Consider the following 20,749-nt stretch of genomic DNA (forward strand, 5'->3'; position numbering starts at 1 on the left):
CGACCGTTATAACGGAGCCAGCACCCTCCGCCCTGCCTCTGCCGCTGTCAACTGTCAACTGTCAGCCTCCAGCACATTCCCATCAAGAGGCCCCTGATTAAGTTCTTAGCTAAGTTTTTTGTGGGGTTAGGGAGGGGGGAGGGAGGAGACTATGGTTGCGCGGGAAAGGCACACCTTTCAGCCACCATAACGCATGCCAGGCCCACGGCCGTTCGCGACGGCGTACAACGAGGGCCAGTCGCCGATAACACCCAGTGGCGTACTGACGAACGTCCCATCCCTAGGATGGTGGGGAATGGCAGAAGGTGCACAGACAGAGGGCCGTATCGTCACCGGGAGTGTCATCTCCGCTCTGTAAAGGCGGTGAGACGCTCCGACCCTCTGTTCTCCCCCGGAGGACCCGGGAGCAAAGGTGCGCACCCTCCCATGCTGAGGCTGGTCTACCTGAATGCAAGGTCCGCAGCCAACAAAGCTCACCTCATTCGTGACCTATTGGAGAGTGAGCATGCGGACCTGGCCTGCATCACGGAAACCTGGCTGGGCCCTGAGGGGGGTGTTCCTCTGGTTGACCTCTGCCCGCCAGGTTTCCAGGTACTGCACCAGCCCCGGGCTCATGGGAGGGGCGGGGGAGTGGCAGTTATCATCAGGGAATCCCTTAGCCCGCGAGAGACCACCGTCCCTCGGATGGTCGGGTGTGAGTCTCTCCTACTGAGATTCGGCCCAGGGGCGCAGCTGGGTCTGCTGCTGGCGTACCTACCACCTAATCGCGCAGCGGCGGCCCTACCCGAGCTACTCGATGTCCTCTCAGGGTTGGTGGTTGAATTCCCAAGACTCATGGTCTTGGGCGACTTTAATCTACCGTCCCTGGGAGGATCGTCCGAACTGGCTCGGGAGTTCATGGCTTCCATGACGGCCATGGACCTGTTGCAAATAATTTCTGGGCCGACTCATGAGAGAGGCCACAACCCAGACTTGGTGTTCTTGTCTGGACGGTGGCGTGATGATGTCGGTGGGGGTGCCACAACTGTTACACCCCTGTCATGGACCGATCACCACCTCCTGCGGCTAGACTTCCCCCTTGCCACCCCCCACCGTGGGTGCACGGTGCCAGTCAGATGGTACCGCCCTAGGCGCCTAATGGACCCTGATAAGTTCCAGGCAGCGCTTAGGGACTCGCATGCACCCCCTGCTCACAGCTCGGCGGAAGCCTTAGTGGAAGCCTGGGAAAAGGCAGCCACGGAGGCTCTGGACCGAGTTGTACCCTTGCGGCCTCTGACCCGGCGCAGATCCCAGCGAGCCCCATGGTTCACCGAGGAGCTCCGGGAGATGAAGCGTCGGAGACGGGGCCTAGAGAGCCGTTGGAGGTCCAGTCGATCCGAATCCGACCGATTGCGACTAAGAATCCTCACCAGGTCTTATCTCGCTGCGATAAGGGTGGCAAAATCCAACTACTTTTCCACCCTCATCGCGTCCGCAGATAATCGCCCAGCTGCCTTGTTCAGGGTGACTCGCTCCCTATTAAACCAAGAGGTGAGGGAGGAACCCTTGCAGGGTCGAGCCGAGGAATTTGGTCAATATCTGCTGGATAAAATCGCTCGGATTCGAACTGGTCTGGACTCCAACTGGGCTGAGATGGAAGAACAAGACATGGACAGTCTTGTCAACGTCATCTGGGAAGAATTTGATCCTGTAACTCCTAAGGAAGTGGACAGGATTATGAGAAGGTTAAGCTCCTCCACATGCTTACTGGACCCGTGCCCTTCCTGGCTGGCCTATGCAGCTCGAGAGGCGACACGAGGCTGGTTCCTAGCGGTCATCTCTGCTTCTCTGAGTGAGGGTCACTTCCCCACCGCCTTGAAGGAGGCGGTGGTGAGACCTCTCCTCAAGAAGCCCACCTTGGACCCATCCTCTTTGAATAACTTTCGTCCAGTCTCCAATCTTCGCTTCCTTGCGAAGGTTGTTGAGAGCGTGGTGGCGCACCAACTTCCTCAGATCCTGGATGAAGCGGTTTATCTAGACCCGTACCAATCGGGTTTCAGGCCGGGCTACAGCACGGAGACGGCATTGGTCGCTCTGATGAATGATCTCTGGAGAGCCCGGGACAGGGGCCATTCCTCTGTCCTAGTCTTATTAGACCTCTCGGCGGCTTTCGATACCATCGACCATGGTATCTTGCTGCGACGCCTCAGGGGACTGGGAGTGGGAGGCACGGTTCTGCGTTGGTTCTCCTCCTTTCTCCAGGTTCGCTCGCAGTCGGTGCTGACAGGGGGACAGAGGTCGACCCCGAGGCCTCTCGCTTGCGGAGTCCCTCAGGGGTCGGTCCTCTCGCCTCTCCTGTTCAACATCTACATGAAACCGCTGGGTGAGATCATTCGCAGTTTTGGAGTAGGGTACCATCAGTATGCTGATGACACCCAGCTTTTTATCTCAACTCCAAACAATATCAGTGATGCCCTAGACGTGATGTCCCGCTGCCTGAAAGCGGTCCGGGAATGGATGGGGAGAAACAGGCTTCAACTGAACCCGGACAAGACTGAATGGCTGTACGTACCGGGAAGCCAGGAGATTCAGAACGTCCCACTGCTTAACATTGGGGACAAGTTACTTCCCCCTGTTGATAGGGCCCGCAACCTGGGTGTCCTCCTAGACTCGCAGCTCTCCCTGGAAGACCACATTGGAGCTGTGACCAAGGGGGCCTTCTCCCGGGTTCGACTAATTCGCCAACTACGGCCTTATCTGGACCTGGATTCCTTACGTACAGTCACCCATGCCCTTGTGACATCTCGCCTAGACTATTGTAACGCTCTCTACATGGGGCTGCCCTTGAGATCCACTCGGAAGCTTCAACTGGTGCAAAGTGCGGCGGCACGGACACTCTTGGGAGCCTCCCGATACTCCCATATCACACCTCTCCTCCGTGCGCTGCACTGGCTTCCGGCTGCCTTCCGTGTGAAGTTCAAGGTGCTAACGATGACTTACAAAGCCCTACATGGCATGGGTCCGGACTACCTTCGGGAGCACCTTCTGCCGATGTCAGCACCCCACCGTCCTGTGCGCTCCCACAGAGAGGGCCTCCTCAGGGTGCCACCGCTCAAGGAATGTCGGCTGGTGGCCCCCAGGGGGAGGGCATTCTCAGTGGGTGCGCCAGCCCTCTGGAACACCTTACCAACAGAAATCCGGATGGCCCCTGACCTCCGTACCTTCCGTCGCGACTTAAAAACTTTCCTGTTTCAGCAGGCTGGCCTGGCATGATAGCGTTAATTGGGGTCCCAGTTTGTGTTCATTAGTGTTTCTTATTATTTTTATTGTTCGATCTGTATACCTTCCTTCCTCTGTACACCGCCCCGAGTCCCTCGGGAGAAGGGCGGTTTATAAAAACTAATAAATAAAATAAATAAATAAATAAATAAATAAATAAAATTCAAAGTATCAGTATAATTCCACTGATTTGTTAGGAGGATTTTCCAATACTTGGTGCATTGGCAGAAGATATTGTATTTTGAGCCATTAGAAAAATATTATCTCAGAGCTCTGATTTCTTGCTTTGCAAAAGACTTGTTTGCCAAAATTATTTTATAGCTTGAAACAGAGGCCCAATGTCACCGTCCTCTGCTTTATATCTGATTTGTGTGTCTTTTAGCAAGATTTCTTTTATGGTGGTGTTTGTGACAAGTAGAATTGACCCTTTGTTGTGATTGAGGATTAAGGAGATGAAGGAGTTTTCTGACTGCCAGTGCTAGTCAGAAGACACATTGAAAACTTCTTCATCTTACAACATAGGACCAACTTAACCATAGTTTCAACTGGGAAACTGTGACATCCTAGACTAAGATAATAATAATAATAATAATAATAATAATAATAATAATAATAATAATAATAATAATAATAATAGAGTTGAAACGGATCTTGGAGGTCTTCTAGTCCAACCCCCTGCTCAGGCAGGAAACCCTATACCATTTCAGACAAATGGTTGTCCAGTCTCTTCTTAAAAAACTTCCAGTGTTGGAGCATTCACAACTCCTGGAGGCAGATTGTTCCACTGATTAATTGTTCTAACTTTCAGGAAATTTCTCCTTAGTTCTAGGTTGCTTCTCCCTTTAATTAGTTTCCATCTGTTGCTTCTTATCCTGCTTTCAGGTGCTTTGGAGAATAGCTTCATTCCCTCTTCTTTGTGGCAGCTCCTGAGATATTGGAACACTGCTATCATGTCACCCCTCGCCCTTCTCTTCATTAAACTAGACATACCCAATCCCAGCAACCATTCTTTATATGTTTTAGCCTCCAGTCTCCTAATCATCTTTACTGCTCTTCTCTGTACTCTTTCTAGAGTCTCAACATCTTTTTTACATCGTGGTGACCAAAATTGGATGCAGTATTCCAAGTGTGGCCTTACCAACTGGTTATAAAGTGATATTAACACATGATCTTGAGTCTATCCCTCTGTTAATGCAGCCTAGCACTGCTTTTTGGGCAGCTGCAGCACACTGCTGGCTCATATTTAAATGATTGTCCACTAGGAGATCCCTCTCACAGTTATTACTGTTTAGCAAGGTACCACCTATACTGTACCTGTGCATTTGTTTTTTCTTGCCTAAATATAGAATCTTACTTTTTTCACAATTGAATTTCATTTGTTAAATAGAGCCCAGGTTTCAAGTCTGTCAAGATCCTTCTGTATCTTAAGCCTATCTTCGGGAATGTTGCCTATTCCTGCCAGCTTGGGGTTGTCTGCAAACTTGATGAGTTCCCCATCTATCCTCTCATCCAAGTCATTAATGCAGATGTTGAAGAGCACTGGGCCCGAACCGAGCCCTGGGGTATTCCACTACACACTTCCCTCCATGTAGATACAGTTCCATTGAGGACCATGTGCTGAGTATGGCAGTCAGTGAGCTACGAATCCATCTGGTAGTGATGCTGTATAACCTACATTTTTCTATCTTATCAAGTAGTAGGTTGTGGTCTACTTATCAAATACCTTACTGAAGTCCAAGTAAATTATATCCACAGCATTCCTCTGGTCCATTAATTTTGTCACCTTGTCAAAGAATGCAATAAGATTTGTCTGGCATGATCTGTTTTTGACAAACCCATGGCTTTTGGTTATGATTTTGTTTGCCTCTACATGTTCACTGATTCATTGCTTGATTATCTTTTCCAGAATCTTCTCAGCTACTAAGGTCAGGCTGATAGGTCTATAGTTTCCTGGATCCACTTCCCCCACCCCCCTTTTTTGAAGATGGGAACTGTTTTCCAGTTCTCTGGTAGTTCCCCAGTGCTCCAGGATCTTTGAAAGATATAGTTCAGTGGTTCTGAGATCAGATTTGCCAGTTCCTAAAGAACCTTGGAGTGTAATCCATCTGATCCTGGTGATTTGAACTCGTCTATGGTGGACAGGTGCTCAGTTACCATTTTTTTTGCCTATTTTAACTTGTGTTTCTAATCTGTTTTTTTACTGTTTTTGATAGTTTGGACTTTTTCTCTTTTTGTAAAGGCAGATGCAAAACACGAGTTAAGTAGTTCTGCTTTCTCCCTATTGCTAGGTAATTCCTGGAAGGTTGGTATTTAGAGTAATCAGCTATCAGTAGAGATAAATCACATTTACACACCATTCAAAATGGACAATTAAAAAAAGATTAGAAGGAAACAAAAATATCTGAATGCATCTTCAGCAGCAAAAACCTAGATCAGCAGGGATTAATACTAGACAAACAAGCAGAAGACAATAGCCTAATTAAGAAACTACCAAGGAGTAAAACAACACCCCCAACAACCATATAAATCAACTAGCACTAATGATTTTTCGTAGTTGGATAATGAAACATATGCAAGCAAACAAGTTTAGAGAGCATCAAAGATCAGTGCAATTGAGTATATACAGTATTCTCTGAATTTATCATTGTATGTTTATATTTTTTTCTCAATTTGTACTCGTGTAGAGGGTTTGTTGTTGTTAGTTGCGAAGTCGTCTCCGACCCATCGCGACCCCATGGACAATGTTCCTCCAGGCCTTCCTGTCCCCTACCATCTTCTGGAGTCCATATAAGCTCATGCCTACTGCTTCAGTGACTCCATCCAGCCACCTCATTCTCTGTCGTCCCCTTCTTCTATTGCCCTCAATCTTTCCCAGCATGAGGCTCTTCTCCAGTGAGTCCTTCCTTCTCATTAGGTGGCCAAAGTATTTGAGTTTTAGCTTCAGGATCTGGCCTTCTAAAGAGCAGTCAGGGTTGATCTCCTCTAGGACTGACCGGTTTGATCGCCTTGCAGTCCAAGGGACTCGCAGGAGTCTTCTCCAGCACCATAGTTCAAAGGCCTCAATTCTTTGGCGCTCAGCCTTTCTTACGGTCCAGCTTTCACTGCCATACATTGCAACTGGGAAGACCATAGCCTTGACTATACGCACTTTTGTTGACAGGGTGATGTCTCTGCTTTTTAGTGTGCTGTCTAGATTTGCCATGGCTTTCCTCCCAAGGAGCAAGCGTCTTTTAATTTCTTGGCTACAGTCCCCATCTGCAGTGATCTTGGAGCCCAGGAAAATAAAATCTGTCACTACCTCCATTTCTTCCCCATCTATTTGCCAGGAATTGAGAGGGCCAGATGCCATGATCTTGGTTTTCTTAATGTTAAGTTTCAAGCCAACTTTTGCACTCTCCTTCTTCACCCGCAACAACAGGCTCTTTAGGTCTTCTTCACTTTCTGCCATTAGAGTGGTATCATCTGCATATCTTAGGTTGTTGATATTTCTTCCGGCAATCTTAATTCCAACTTTTGATTCATCAAGCCCTGCCTTTCTCATGATGTGCTCTGCATATAAGTTAAATAGGCAAGGCGACAGTATACAGCCTTGCCGGACTCCTTTCCCAATTTTGAACCAATCAGTGGTTCCATGTCCAGTTCTCACTGTTGCTTCTTGGCCCGCATATAGATTTCTCAAGAGACAAATAAGATGGTCTGGTATGCCCATCTCTTTAAGGACTTGCCAGAGTTTGTTATGACCCACACAATCAAAGGCTTTAGCATAGTCAATGAAGCAGAAGTAGATGTTTTTCTGGAACTCTCTAGCTTTCTCCATGATCCAGTGTATGTTAGCAATTTGATCTCTAGTTCCTCTGCCTCTTCGAAATCCTGCCTGTACTTCTGGTAATTCTCGATCCACATACTGCTGGAGTCTAGCTTGTAGAATTTTAAGCATAACTTTACTAGCATGAGAAATGAGTGCAATGGTGGGTTTAGGAGTAATATAACTCAAGGATGTAATTGTATTGCTAGAATGCAAAAATATTATAAGTCACTCAGAAAAATATCAAATATTAGAAATAGAAAAATTAATTATTTTTTTCTATTTTTCAGATTTAAACAGGGTTATGGAAATGTTCAAGACCAAAATGTGATGAACACTTTCTACATAATAGGCAAAAAAGCAGTTTCTGTGTTCCTGTATAACTACACAGTTTGTTGAGAGCTGAAGTGACTTATCAAAACAATATTTCCAAAACAGTATGACTAATTGTAAAGGAAGATCTGTCAGCAAGAAAAGAAATGATAAAGCCTATAATGGAAAAGTGTTTGTAAATTGGACTATAAATCTAAATGCAATTCAGTCTGATAAATTCTTGAACTTACTGTTGAGTATGGTTCCCATTGTTTACCACAAAAACCAAGAAGAGAGACATAAGAAAGTAAATGGTCTCTGGCAAGATGGATTGCAGCCATCAGGACATAATTTCAGTGTTAGGACTGATCAACACATGGATTATCATCACTTTTCAGAATCAGTTTATCACGGGAGTAATGGACATAATTCATCAAGCTGTAGCCCAAAGTATGACAACTTTGCAAGTTACAGTTATTCAGATGGGACTGACACTTCAGAAATGGATGCTATGCTGCAGGACAACCATTTATCTAGCGACAGTGATGAAGCCTCTCCCATTGTGGAAGGAAATAGAAAACAGCCGAAAGAATCTAGTAGCATTATGGCATTACAGATACTTGTACCCTTCTTGCTAGCAGGATTCGGAACAGTGTCTGCAGGGATGGTTCTAGATATTGTTCAGGTAGGTATTGTACTTGCTTATCATACAGTTCTCTAAACATGATGCTTCTGGACCAGAGTTTTAGATAGTGTCATCTTTATAATCCTTCCATGGTTCTCCACAATTTCTGCTTTTTTCCCACTTGAAGAATAATCTAATAGCAGTACACTGGCAGAATCTAACATATACTTTATATTTTTTTTAAGCAATTACATTGACTGCAGTCAAAGTCTCTGAAGTTTTAATACATGTAGGTGAGGATAGGAAAAGAACTATTTTCTCACAAGTTTATTATTGTAATTTAAAGATCCACCCAGTCTAATTAGTAGAACTAAGAACTGTAGATTCAGGAAAACCCAAAGATACTTCTTGATGGATTTAACTGGCATTTTATATATATATTTAAATATACTAAGGATGAGGAGTGCCTTATTTATTACTAAGTCCATGTTTTCTGGATGGGCTGATGAATTGTGGGTTTTTTTGAAGTATGTTTTTGTGTACCATCTACTCTGCGCACATTCCTAGTTTCAGTAACAATACAGATTTGTTTGAATCTCTCCAAGTTTTGATTAGATTTCAAACTTCTAGTTATGTTTAACCAGAACTGTCTACTGAAGATGAATGAGAGAATTATAGCATTGTGAGGGTTACTTGGACTACTCTGTGCAATCCCTATTCAGTGCAGATATCTAAGCTCAAATATCCTAGATAGATGGTTTGTCTAGCCCAGGGGTAGGCAGCCTTGGCTCTTTTATGACTCGTGGATTTCAACTCCCAGAATTCCTGAGCCAGCATAGCTAGCTCAGGAATTCTGGGAGTTGAAGTCCACAAGTCATAAAAGAGCCAAGGTTGCCTACCCCTGCTCTAGCCTCTGCCTGAAGCCATTCTGTGAAGAGGAGTCATCTCTTTTCTTGATAAATAATTTCACAGTAAAATGTTTTTATTACTAGATATTTCCTTAACATTCAATTAGAATATCCTTTCCTGTGACCTAGGGGGTGGCATGGTGGCTCAGCGGTTAAGACACTGGGCTTGTCAGTAACCCTGGTTTGAGACCGAGCTCCACATGATGGGATGAGCTCCCATCCTCACCCCAGCTCCTGTCAACCTAGCAGTTTGAAAGCATGTAAATGCAAGTAGATAACTAAGGACCACTTTGGTGGAAAGATAACAGCTCTCTGTGACATTCAGGGTGGCCACATGACCATGGAAATATCTTCAAACACTGTTGGCTTAAGGACCTTGGAACAGAGATGAGCACCGCCTCTATAGTTGGCAATGACTAGCAGAATAAAAGGGAGTCTTTTACCTTTCCCCCCCGTATAACTTAAATTCATTATTCATTATGTCTCTTAATCAACACATAGTGCGGAATAGCTTTTATTATGTGTGACATCCTGTTAGGCGTTGAGGTTGCTGTCATAACTTCCCACAGTCTCTTCTCTGCAAAACTAAGCACTTCCTATTTGTTGTCTGCCTTCGTAGGAGTTTTAGTTCTTAATTCCTTATTTATCTTTGTTAATCCTTCTCCAAACCTGTTTGTTTCAGACTTGACAAGTAGTCTAATAGTTTATTTGGATTATTTTAAAGTGGGTTTCTGTTCAAAGTTATTCAGTTTTAAAAATGGCTGGTCTGCAGTTATTTTTTTTCTTTTTTAAAATAGGCATAACATCTACCTTCTACAAGGCATTTGGCGCTTCACTTGTCTCCAGATTTTCTTAAAGATAATATATGAAAGTTCAGCCAGGCCACTAACATGTTATTTTAGTATTTCACAATACAATTAATTCTGCTCTAAACAATTGCTTGGTGGAGCATGTTCTTGTTAGACCCCTTGGGTCCAAGAGCTGTCCTTTCTTTGATTTTTGCCATCTTCACAGAGGAGATAGTTTACTGATATTTTTTCCTCTTTTTTTATTCTGCACTTATTTAAACAAGTATATGCTATTATTTTTAACATCCTTCAGCAATCTAAGTTAATTCTGAGTTTTGGTTTTCCTGTCACCATTACAACAATTTTGGGCCATTTGTACTCTTGTTTTTTTCAAACTGTTCCTCTTTCATTCATTTTCAGCTTTTAGGATGTCTACACTAAGCTCTTTGTGTAGCCATATATGTTGTCTTCTACTTTCTTCCATGCTTTCTTCTTACTGGAGTGGTTTACAATTGTGCTTTCAGTATTTCCATTTTTAGAAAATTTTACCCATGTTGACCAGAATCTTTCATATTAATTTCCCATACCACAGAATTTTCATTGCTTTGAGTTTATTAAAACCTGAGAAGTCCAAGATATCAGCGTAACTACGTTCAACTTTACTTTCCCCAAAAAATCAAGAATTCCAGCATTACAGTATGACTTTCCAGCAAAATTCCTCTTCTTCCCACCTTCTTGACGAATTCTGTTCCATTGGTTCATATCAAGTCAAGAATAGCTGATATTGGCTGGACCTTCTTCCATCCTTTGGAGAAGAAAGTTATTAACAAGGCAAATAGAAATATCCAGGAAGTAGCATGCTTGGCAGAGTTTAAGTCCCCTTATCATCCTTTCAGGTCTGTTAGGAAAAAATATATTTATTCAGTTTTAGAAAGCATCATCTGCATATTATCCTTGATTGAGTAGGCAATTCTAGATATTAACAGTAGCACTATTGTTTTTATTAATTCTCCACCTATTTTAATGCAAGGGCCTAACTATTGCCAAATGATTTTCATTGGGTAGGAGCAGCTGCAGTTGTAGTTTTTCTATGCTATATCATAGAAAGTGATAATTGCTGGTGGAATTGGAAAATACAGAAGCTATTCAGTCACATTTTTAGTAGACAGCATACTTTCTTGATGGGTTAGATTGAGGCAGATTTGTTTTGGTTCCTCATCACTAACTTGTGAAATGCTCATATCTTTGCCTTCTTGCAGAGTCCAAGAAAAAAATCCTTCTGCCCTGATCAGTGTCTGCTATTCTTTCCCTGAAGGCTTAATGCTATTTTTCTTTTGCAAGGGCCTGAAACTGTTTCTGAATTCCAGAGATACATATTGTTTTATGTGTCCATCTATTTGCCACTCTTGACCTTCGGCTTGCTTGATTGTCCCTTACGGAGAATTGGTCCCTGTTTCAGTTTTTATTGCATTGCCTACTTTTTTTTAAATAAATCTTCATAGAGAAGCCATAGACGTTGGCCACTACTTATTGCTAATTATCAGCCCTTCTACTTTTTTCTTTCTTCTACTTACTGCAAATCTATGCCATCTTGTTCTAAGTGAAGAGCATAAACACGTAACAAGTATTACAGGAAATGTCTGTAGAGTCTTGCCTATTTATACTCATGTTTGTCTTTTGAGATACCACTAATAAAAAGCTTTTGTTTCTTGTTTGGTTAACTAAGTGCGTCTTTCATAAATTTGTAACAGAACCTGTCAGATCCCTTCCTGAAATAACCACCTTCTTTCCCACCCACCCCAACTCTACCTGAGTTCCAGTTCCAGGATTGTAGCTTTTTCTCCATGTGAATGAGTTCCTTCTAGGTAGGTACCTATGCTGCTACCACCTGTTCTAGAATAGGGAGATGGTCAACTTTTCACCCAGATTCTAGATGGCAGAGAACAGGAGCTATTCCTCCCCAGAAGCAAGGTATAATTAAATGGCTCCATTTAAGTCCCAATTATCAAATCCAAGTGGTTTTGGAGACCATGGTGTTAGTATGAATCCAACACAAGAGTAACAAGAGGTTGACTATTTCATTTCATTTGCATTCTAAAATGAGAACCAGTGGTATAAGATTATTAACCTCTGTCCGCCATTAGTTCGAAAAATAAAAAGGCCTAATACTTTGTTAAAGCAGCTAACCATTAGTCGGTAAGAAAAGTTTAACAATGTGACAACTTCGCTTGGGCAATATAGCTCCCACAAATAACAATAAGTAACAATATTTATTATTGTTGAATAGCATTGGGAAGTGTTCCGAAACATTACCGAAGTTTTCATCTTGGTTCCTGCATTACTGGGCTTGAAGGGTAATTTGGAAATGACTTTGGCATCTCGACTATCAACAGCAGTAAGTTTGGGTAACATTTTGGGGTTGATTTTGGAGTAGCTGAAAAGAAATCTGACCTTCTGACATCTACCTCATATACAAGTAGTCCTCGACTTACAACAATTCATTTAGTGACTGTTCAAAGTTGCAACGGCAATGAAAAAAGTGACTTAAGACCATTTTTCGCACTTATGACCGTTGCAGCATCCCCAGAGTCATGTAATTTACGTTCGGATGCTTGACAGCTGGTTCATATTTATGACAATTGCGGCATCCCAAAGGTCATATGACTTTGCTTGTGACCTGACAAGCAAAGTCAATGGGGAAGCCAGATTCACTTAACAACCGTGTTACTAACTTAATGACTGCAGTGGTTCACTCAACAATTGTGGCAAGTCGTAAAATGGGGCAAAACTCACTTAACAAATTTCTCACTTAGCCACATAAATTTTGGGCTCAGTTGTGGTCGCACACCGAGGACTAACTGTAGTAGATCTTTTTAGTAAATTCTTGTCTAAGGGCAGGTAATGTTGTAGGACCTCATTCATAGTTATGACAGCCATGCAACGGGTGTGTGGTTGTGTCCTAGAGGCCCTGTTTATGTGACTGCCTTTCAGACAGGTGAGCTTTATGACTGGTCGTGGCATTCTACATTCGCGTGTCTGCAATCAATTTCTGGCCAAAAATGCCCTTTAAAATGAATTAGTTTGCTTAATGACTGCCGCATTTGGTTAATAACTGCAGCGTTTGCTTAATGACTGAAATGAGAAAGGCCAAATAATTGCTTCCGGTGACATGGATGCCTTGGTTTATGACTGTAATAACTTATGACCGTAATTCCAGATTCAATTGCAGTAATAAGTCAAGGACCACCTGTCTCATTTAGAGATTACTGAACTGTACTGTCCCTGAGCATAGATTGTCAGCTAAATTGTTAGCAGAAATTCTTTTAGAGTAAGTTTGACTGTCTCATTAGGTTCATATTCTAAAATACATACTCACGGTTAAGATTCTATTTTAGTTTGCCTTAACTTCTCTGTCTGCCAGTCACACTTTGAGCAGCAGCCATACTTTGTGAACAGCTAAGCAGTTAAATACTTCTGGGATTTAAAAAAGTTTTATAACTGTATTTTAATAGTATTTACAGGTTACCTTGGCCAATATCTCATATGAAAACATAAGAATGAGTTTGGGCTACCAGCATTTCCACTACAGCAGTCTATATCTAGGTGATCAGTCAGAAGGTCACAGGTATATAAAAGAATAGCATTTTTCAGTTCAGGTTTTCTAATAAGAACTGGGAGGCTTACCATCTCCATGGATAGATGTATATGTCCATCATCATTAATAACGTGGCCATTCATGAATTTGCTTAATCACCTCTAAAGGCAACTAAGTTGCCTTTAGCTTGTAGCTTGTAGTTATTTTATTAAGAGTTAAAGTGCGATAGAATTTAATATTTTATTGCTGTTTGCATATTTTAGATTATGTTTGTTTGTATTTTTATAGCCTGTATTTAGCTCTGGGAAGTCGGGGGGGGGGAGGGGAGGGGAGAGTTGGGGAGGTTTGGGGAGAGGGGAGGGGGAGGGGAGGGGTTTTGTATTCAAAAATGTACTGTAAAACTTTTCAATAAAAAAAAGGCAACTAAGTTGATGATTGTGTATCTCAGGGGTGTCAAACTCAATTTCATTGAGGGCCGCATCAGCATTGCGGTTGCCCTCAGAGGGCTGGGTGGGTGTGGCCAGGGTGGGTGTGGCCTACTGGGTGGGCGTGGCCAGGTCTACATCGTTCGCGTCAAGGGTGCCTATGGGGGCCTGGGCAGGAGTGGGACAGATCTGAGGGTCTCTGGCAGGAGGAGGGTCTCTGGGCCAGGGCCAAGGCAGTGGGGGCCATTCCCTCACTGTTTCCAGGATGGCTTCGCGGGCTGCATGAAACCACTTCGCGGGCCGGATCCGGCCCCCGGGCCTTGTGTTTGACATGTCTGGTGTATCTGAAACACTTTTCCCAAATAATTATGTATTGGATGAAGAAATAGTTCCTTTTTTATTATTTCCCACCATTTAGTTTCACCTGCCTCTGGCCTTTCTCCACAAAATAATGTATGGTTTGTTTGAATATGATTGTTTTATCATAGTCCCCCTTATTTGCTTTTTACCTATGCTAAATACCTCTCTGGGGGATATTGCTCCAGCATTTTAGTCATTTGGGTGATTTATCGTTTAATCAGCTACTACCAAGGGGGAAGCTACATTCCCACTAAAACTGACAGAGCGAGCTAAATGCCAAACTCACTCACACTAATGATGCCAACTAGTTAGAAAATGAAATGCCTGCAAGCAAACAACCCAAATCAGACAGTGCCAAGAACTCAACAATGTATTAATTGAAATCTATAATACACTTTCTAAAATGCTATAAGCAGAACTGCATTAATAAGCTGATTTTTTGCACCATGGATTTATAAATAATAATATTGATTCTCATGATATGTTGCCATTTTTTCATGCATCCACATTCTGAGCTAACGTTTGTACTAAGGTAACCAGGACCACCCCAATGAGTAGCATTTTGATTGGCTACTCATCATTCACCACTGTACATTTGCTGACAATGTTTATTTGTCCCTTCCCGTAGGAAATATGCATCCTCATTAACTCCAGTTAGTCTTGTGGCATTTTCATACACAGAAATATCAAGCCCAGCTTTTTCACACTGAAGGTGTGCTCATTGTCTCCATTTTTGCCTTGCATAGAAGCACTCAGCTAGCGCCCTGCTGAAAAAGCTTGATGACATTAGGAAAAGGGGTTATTACCAAAATTCAGTGTTCAATTCTTTTAAGTAATGATAAGGAAATGCATTAAGGTTTTTCCATTATTAAAATACTTTATTGCTTTTCATAGGTAAATATCGGGAAAATGGATTCACCCATTGAGAAGTGGAATTTAATAATTGGTAATTTGGCTTTGAAACAGGTAAGGTCATTAAGAGAAGTGATTACAACTCTGGTTCTATTCATTTTGGAAGCAAAGAGAAGTATAAGAAAATAAAGAATGGTGGAGCCCCAGTGTTGGCTGTTTTTTTTAACTTATATTAAGTAAATAATATAAACACCTTTTTCATTTGAATGGAATGAGCTCACAGTTATCTCTCTACAGGAAATAGATTTAACCCTGCCAACTATAGACCAAAGAGCTTGCTTAATACAGTGAGCAACTATATTCAACCATATACGAAGTATCTTCATTTAAAACTGTTTGACTGGGTCCAAAGTGAAAATATTCATGTTGAGGATTAGGCGGGATTTAAAGGGGATCATTCAACCTTAGACCACTTTCTGGTCTTGTACCATTTAACCCAAAGACACCTTTTTGCAGTCTTTGTGGATTTTGAATCAGCTTTTAATCTGATTCAAAGGAAGAGGCTATGGCAAAAACTTCAGAAATCTTCAATGGTTAAAAGATTGCTCCTTCTTATTCAAACTCTTTATTCTAATATGTCCTTGAGAATCAGATGTTCCCATTGGGGGCACCTATCTGATGCTATTTCCATCAAAAAAATAGTAAGGCAAGGGTGTATTCTAGCCCCCTTTTTAATATGTACATCAGTCCAGTAATTAAAGTTCTTTATCACCTAATCATCATTTCCCCAATGCTAGCAGATTGTTCAATTCCCAGCATGCCACATTCAGACAATGTAATTTTATCCGTCTTCCAGGTGGCAGTGAGGGGGAGCATTGATGGCAGTGGGTTCCAAATACCAAAAAACTTGAGTGCTAGTGTTTGCATAAAACAAGAGTAGGTTACATAAATGGCAAATAAATGAAGAGCAGCTATGAATTTACAAATATCTTAGCGTGCAGTTCTACACTTATCTTGGGCACACATTTCTCTTATCAAGCAAGTTATTCAAACGGGGTGCATTTTATTCCTGTAGCTGGCAAGGTTTATCTTGCTAAGGTCATCTCAGCTTTTTCATGGTATACAGAATTGCATTTTTTTTTAATAAAGTTTAATACCTTGGAAGCAGTCCAGTCCAAATTTATAAAAGCAATGCTTGCATTTCCAAATGCATCAAGCATCTTGGTATGGTTTCCATGGATGCCAAAACCTGGTAGTATCTCCTCAATTTTGACATGAAATTGATATTTTCTCTTGTGGTCTCCACTGGTCTCAAAGATTGTTTTAAATCAGGGGTGTCAAACTCAATTTCATTGTGGGCCGCATCAGCATTGCGGTTGCCCTCAGGGGGCTGGGTGGGTGTGGCCTGGGTGGGCGTGGGCTACTGGGTGGGCGTGGCTAGAGTGCGTATGGCCTACTAGGTGGGCATGGCCAGCTCTGCATCGTTCGCATGAAGGGTGCCTATGGGGGCCTGGGCAGGAGTGGGAAAGGTCTGAGGGTCTCTGGCAGAAGGAGGGTCTGTGGGCCAGGGCCAAGGCAGTGGGGGCCGTTCCCTCACTGTTTCTAGGATGGTTTCGTGGACCACATGAAACCACTTCGCGGGCCGGATCTGGCCCCCGGGCCTTGTGTTTGACATGTCTGTTTTAAATCAACCTGGCTAACAGAAACTAATAGTAAACTGCAGACCCCAGACCTCTCTTTGGAAAGTCTGTCCATGGGGGTTTGAAAATGCCAGAAGTTACCTCAAACAAAATCTGAGATGCTTATTTTCAAACCAGTGTAAACCTGATATCCAACCCCCGCAATTTATGGATTCTTACTACATGAATCTGAATCATCATTTGATCTTCTCTTCAGTTCTGATTCTGAAATTTCACTGGGTTTTTACTTTGACCAGCTGGATGTATTACCATCTGCAGTTTTGTGGAAGATGTATAAAAACATTGGTTTTCAGAAGCGCTGATGCCATGTAGAGATGGTTCTGTGCAATCCATATGTGCCTTTGATATGGTCTCTAAACAGAACCTTGGAAGACATTTTTTTTTACCCGAGTAGAGAACACAATATCTGTTAGTGCTTTTTCTAAGCAGGAGCCTAATATCTCTTTCAAGGTCATCTGATTGTGCCACCATTTCTTGTATGCATCCCTACTACAGTTGAGGTTTGGCACAAATTTTCATGATTGCCACTCCTATCTGTATTGCAGTTACTTTAATAATGTTTCTTATGTATTTTTATTGCATTTTATCTTTTTAAAAAAGTTTTATTAATCATAATTACAGATTTATCTATTTTATTGTGGGCTCTCTGGCTTAATGGCCATAGATGATAATGATGGTAGAGGTGTAAGAAACACTGGTATTTTCTGACAGTGCTATAAATGCTAGTTGTAGCCAGCTAATCCAGGAGAAAGGTGGAGCCCAATATTCCCGATTGTCCGTTAAAACTGAGAGTATATCATTTTCAACAATTGCACCACAACATATATTTTATCAGTTGCATCAAGATGTACTAGCCCAATTGACAGAAATCACCTGGGGTAGTTTAGTTACAGTGAATTGGGTCCGTTAAATGCATGTGCTGTTCAATTTGTCCATTCTATCTGAAGTCCACTAAATCACCACTAGTAAACCAAGGATCTAAATGCTAGCCTCAATTTTATACAGAACTATGTATAAACTCCATTGTGTTTATAGGGAAGCATACCTTTTCTCACGTTAAACGTTAAACCTATCTATTTGAACAATCCGGCCTGGTCTGATGGGTTTGGGGTTTGGATTTGATTTTAACATAGTTTTAATTGTTGTATTATATTGGGCATAATTATTTAATCTTTTCTAACTTTTGTATTTATATTTCGATATTTATTGCCCTGTACACCGCCCTGAGTCCTTCGGGAGAAGGGCGGTATAAAAATTCAATAAATAAATAAATAAATAAAATAAATTGTTATGCTGCAGGTACAAGCAACAGTAGTTGGCTTTTTGGCAGCTGTGGCAGCAGTCATATTGGGCTGGATTCCTGAAGGGAAATACCATCTTGATCACTCGGTTCTTTTGTGTTCTAGCAGTGTAGCAACAGCCTTCATAGCATCACTTTTACAGGGTAAAAACATTTTAATATTTTAATTTTGACATTGTTAATATTGTGCAACTTAAAAAAAGAGCAAGGTTAGGTTCCATTGACTCATATCTAATGGTAGATAGCATATGGTAGATGGCTCTGTACATTTAAACAAATTACAATTGTATTTTGAATTTATAATATTTATTAATTTCCTTCATAGTCATTGGTTTTTATTTGCCCACCTTTGTCATTGAACCTATATACCATAACTCTAGCCAACTAACAAATATAACTCCTTTTTATTAATCAAAATTAATTAATTAATTGTATTACTTTTTATTAACTGAAACATTTGAATTTAATCAGAGCCTACCAGCACTTTCAAAATATTTTTCTTTTTGGCTAATAGATTAATTATTTTTTGTTATTATTGTTTTGTATGGTATTATTTTATTGATAATATGTTATTATCATCATCAGAGTTCACTGCAGTAGGTGACTATAATAATTTAATACCTGTAATAATTATCACTGTTACGTGGATGATAGGTTCACATCTGAGTGAATGTACAATCTAAACTTCAACATAAGAATATCAAGCAAAAGATAGGACAGAAAATCTGATTAAAGATTATGGTTTTATTTCTATTATAGAAATTTAGAATTTATTTAAAACAATAGAGAATTAGTAGTGTTTGTATATTACTGGTACAAGAAGTAGTCATTCTCTTTATGTGGCACTTTCATAACTAGTCTAAATTATCTTTTTAATGGTTTTGCTATAAACATGTTTAATGGCATTATTAACATATGTTACTTTGATTGAGAAGTGATGCTATAAATTTTTGGGTTGTTAATTAATAATAATTAGTTAATAAAAAAGACACAGTACCTTAACATTTGAATGAACAATACATTAAATACAGTTCAGCTATGCAAATGCATCCAAAGCAGAGATGACTGTTAGTGGAGTCATTGTTTAATAACTTTACCAATTCTGAGTTTTATCTGTACTACCTCTAAAATGATTATTAAAGCACTTAGAATAAAGCAATATTTCATAGTAATATGTGATTTTTTTAAAAACAGAGTAATGATAAAGATGGCAATAAAATAGCCCATAACTGAATTTAGAAATAAAGATTTTTATTTGAACTCTTCTAAAGTTTTCTTATATAGAGTTACAGATTGACCTACTTTCTATTACAATGGTTCTAGGCATAATAATGGTTGGTGTTATTGTTGGCTCCAAGAAGACTGGCATAAATCCTGACAATGTTGCAACACCTATTGCAGCCAGCTTTGGAGACCTAATCACGCTTGCCATTTTGGCATGGTTAAGTCAGGGTTTATATAATTGCCTTGGTAAGTATTCTTTTTTTCAATTTTTTTTAGAAGAACTAAGTTGCCAGTTCCAAGTATCTGAATTCCCAGCCATCTCCTTGAATATATTATCATTGAATAGTATTTCAAAAGGATAGCTTTAAGAGGAGTTCACTTACTTGAAACTAAATGTGTTTCCAGATCTCAGATATGTCAACATGAGATTAAATGACATTAAACTGAATCAATTTTTTATATTGTTATTGTGCATTTTGATAAGGAAATAAGAAAAATGAAGAAATATCTGGAAGACACAGAGATTATAAATGAAAGACTTATGAAAGAACAAGACAGGGTGATTGAACAATAATGTTGAAAATATTCAGTTAAATTGTTTTTATACTACAAGTAGTCTGCAACTTACAACTATTCATTTAGTGACTGTTCGAAGTTACAACATCACTGAAAAAAGTGACTTACAATCATTTTCCAGACTTATGACCTTTGCAGCATTCCCCATAGTCATGTGATCATAATTTGGATGCTTGGCAACTGGCATATATTTATTACAGCTTCAGTGTCCCCGGGTCATGTGATCACCTTTTGTGACCTCCTGACAAGCAAAGTCAATGGGAAGCCAGATTCATTTAACAACTGTGTTACTGACTTAACAACTGCAGTGATTCACTTAACAAGAAAGGTTATAAAATGGGGCAAAACTCACTTAACAACTATCTTGCTTTAGCAATGGAAATTTTGGGTTCAGTTGTGGTCGTAAGTTGAGGACTACCTGTATTTTCTTTTAATATCCTTTTAAACCACTAGAGGGTGCTGTTGGGTTGCAGTTTGAATATCTTTGGAAAGCTTTTGTAGACAGTAACTACCTTATTAAATGCATTTAAGATTAAAATATAAGCTAATATAAACATAGAATACATTTAATATTTTTATTTGTAATTGTTTTAGTGTAAGTACCTCTGGGAAAAATGCTCTAAATATCAATTATCCTACATTCTTTTGCACTGTTGTTATATCATAGACAATTATGTCTTTTAAAATAAATAAATAAATAAATAATGGTAACTATTTTCAGTGTCAGTTATAACCACTGATATGAACAGTTTATATAACCTTTCTTGAGTTTTCTACTTTCTAGTCTAGATTACAACCCTTTAAGCATCCTGTCTAGGTGCTAATTAGGCCCAGCCCTTTCAGCTCTAAATAAGATTTGCTGGATACTATCACCTGCTAAAATAATCCTATGATGAATCCTATTACAGAAATAGTAACCAATGTTGATAGCAAAAGAACTCTAGAACCCATAAGCATTGTGAATTTTCAATAAGAGTTCACTCTAAAAAGTTGATGATAAGATCAACTTGTGTGCTCAATA

General features: G+C 40.7%; 1 protein-coding gene across 2 annotated transcripts in view; it reads left to right on the forward strand.

The window, feature by feature from the left end:
* SLC41A2 (solute carrier family 41 member 2) overlaps positions 1–20,749 on the forward strand; it is a 43,144-nt gene that overhangs the window by 4,880 nt on the left and 17,515 nt on the right. For both annotated transcript variants that reach the window (XR_014492839.1, XM_083365699.1), the window contains exons 2-6: positions 7,354–8,060; positions 11,984–12,091; positions 14,971–15,042; positions 17,928–18,072; positions 19,252–19,398. Coding sequence is in view for 1 of the 2 variants with exons in the window: in XM_083365699.1 (XP_083221825.1) it covers positions 7,503–8,060; positions 11,984–12,091; positions 14,971–15,042; positions 17,928–18,072; positions 19,252–19,398 (1,030 nt within the window). In the remaining variant the exon portion in view is untranslated. The remainder of the gene's footprint in view (positions 1–7,353; positions 8,061–11,983; positions 12,092–14,970; positions 15,043–17,927; positions 18,073–19,251; positions 19,399–20,749) is intronic.

Source organism: Vipera ursinii (genome assembly GCF_947247035.1).
Source record: "Vipera ursinii genome assembly, chromosome: 6".
NCBI classification, from domain to species: domain Eukaryota; kingdom Metazoa; phylum Chordata; class Lepidosauria; order Squamata; family Viperidae; genus Vipera; species Vipera ursinii.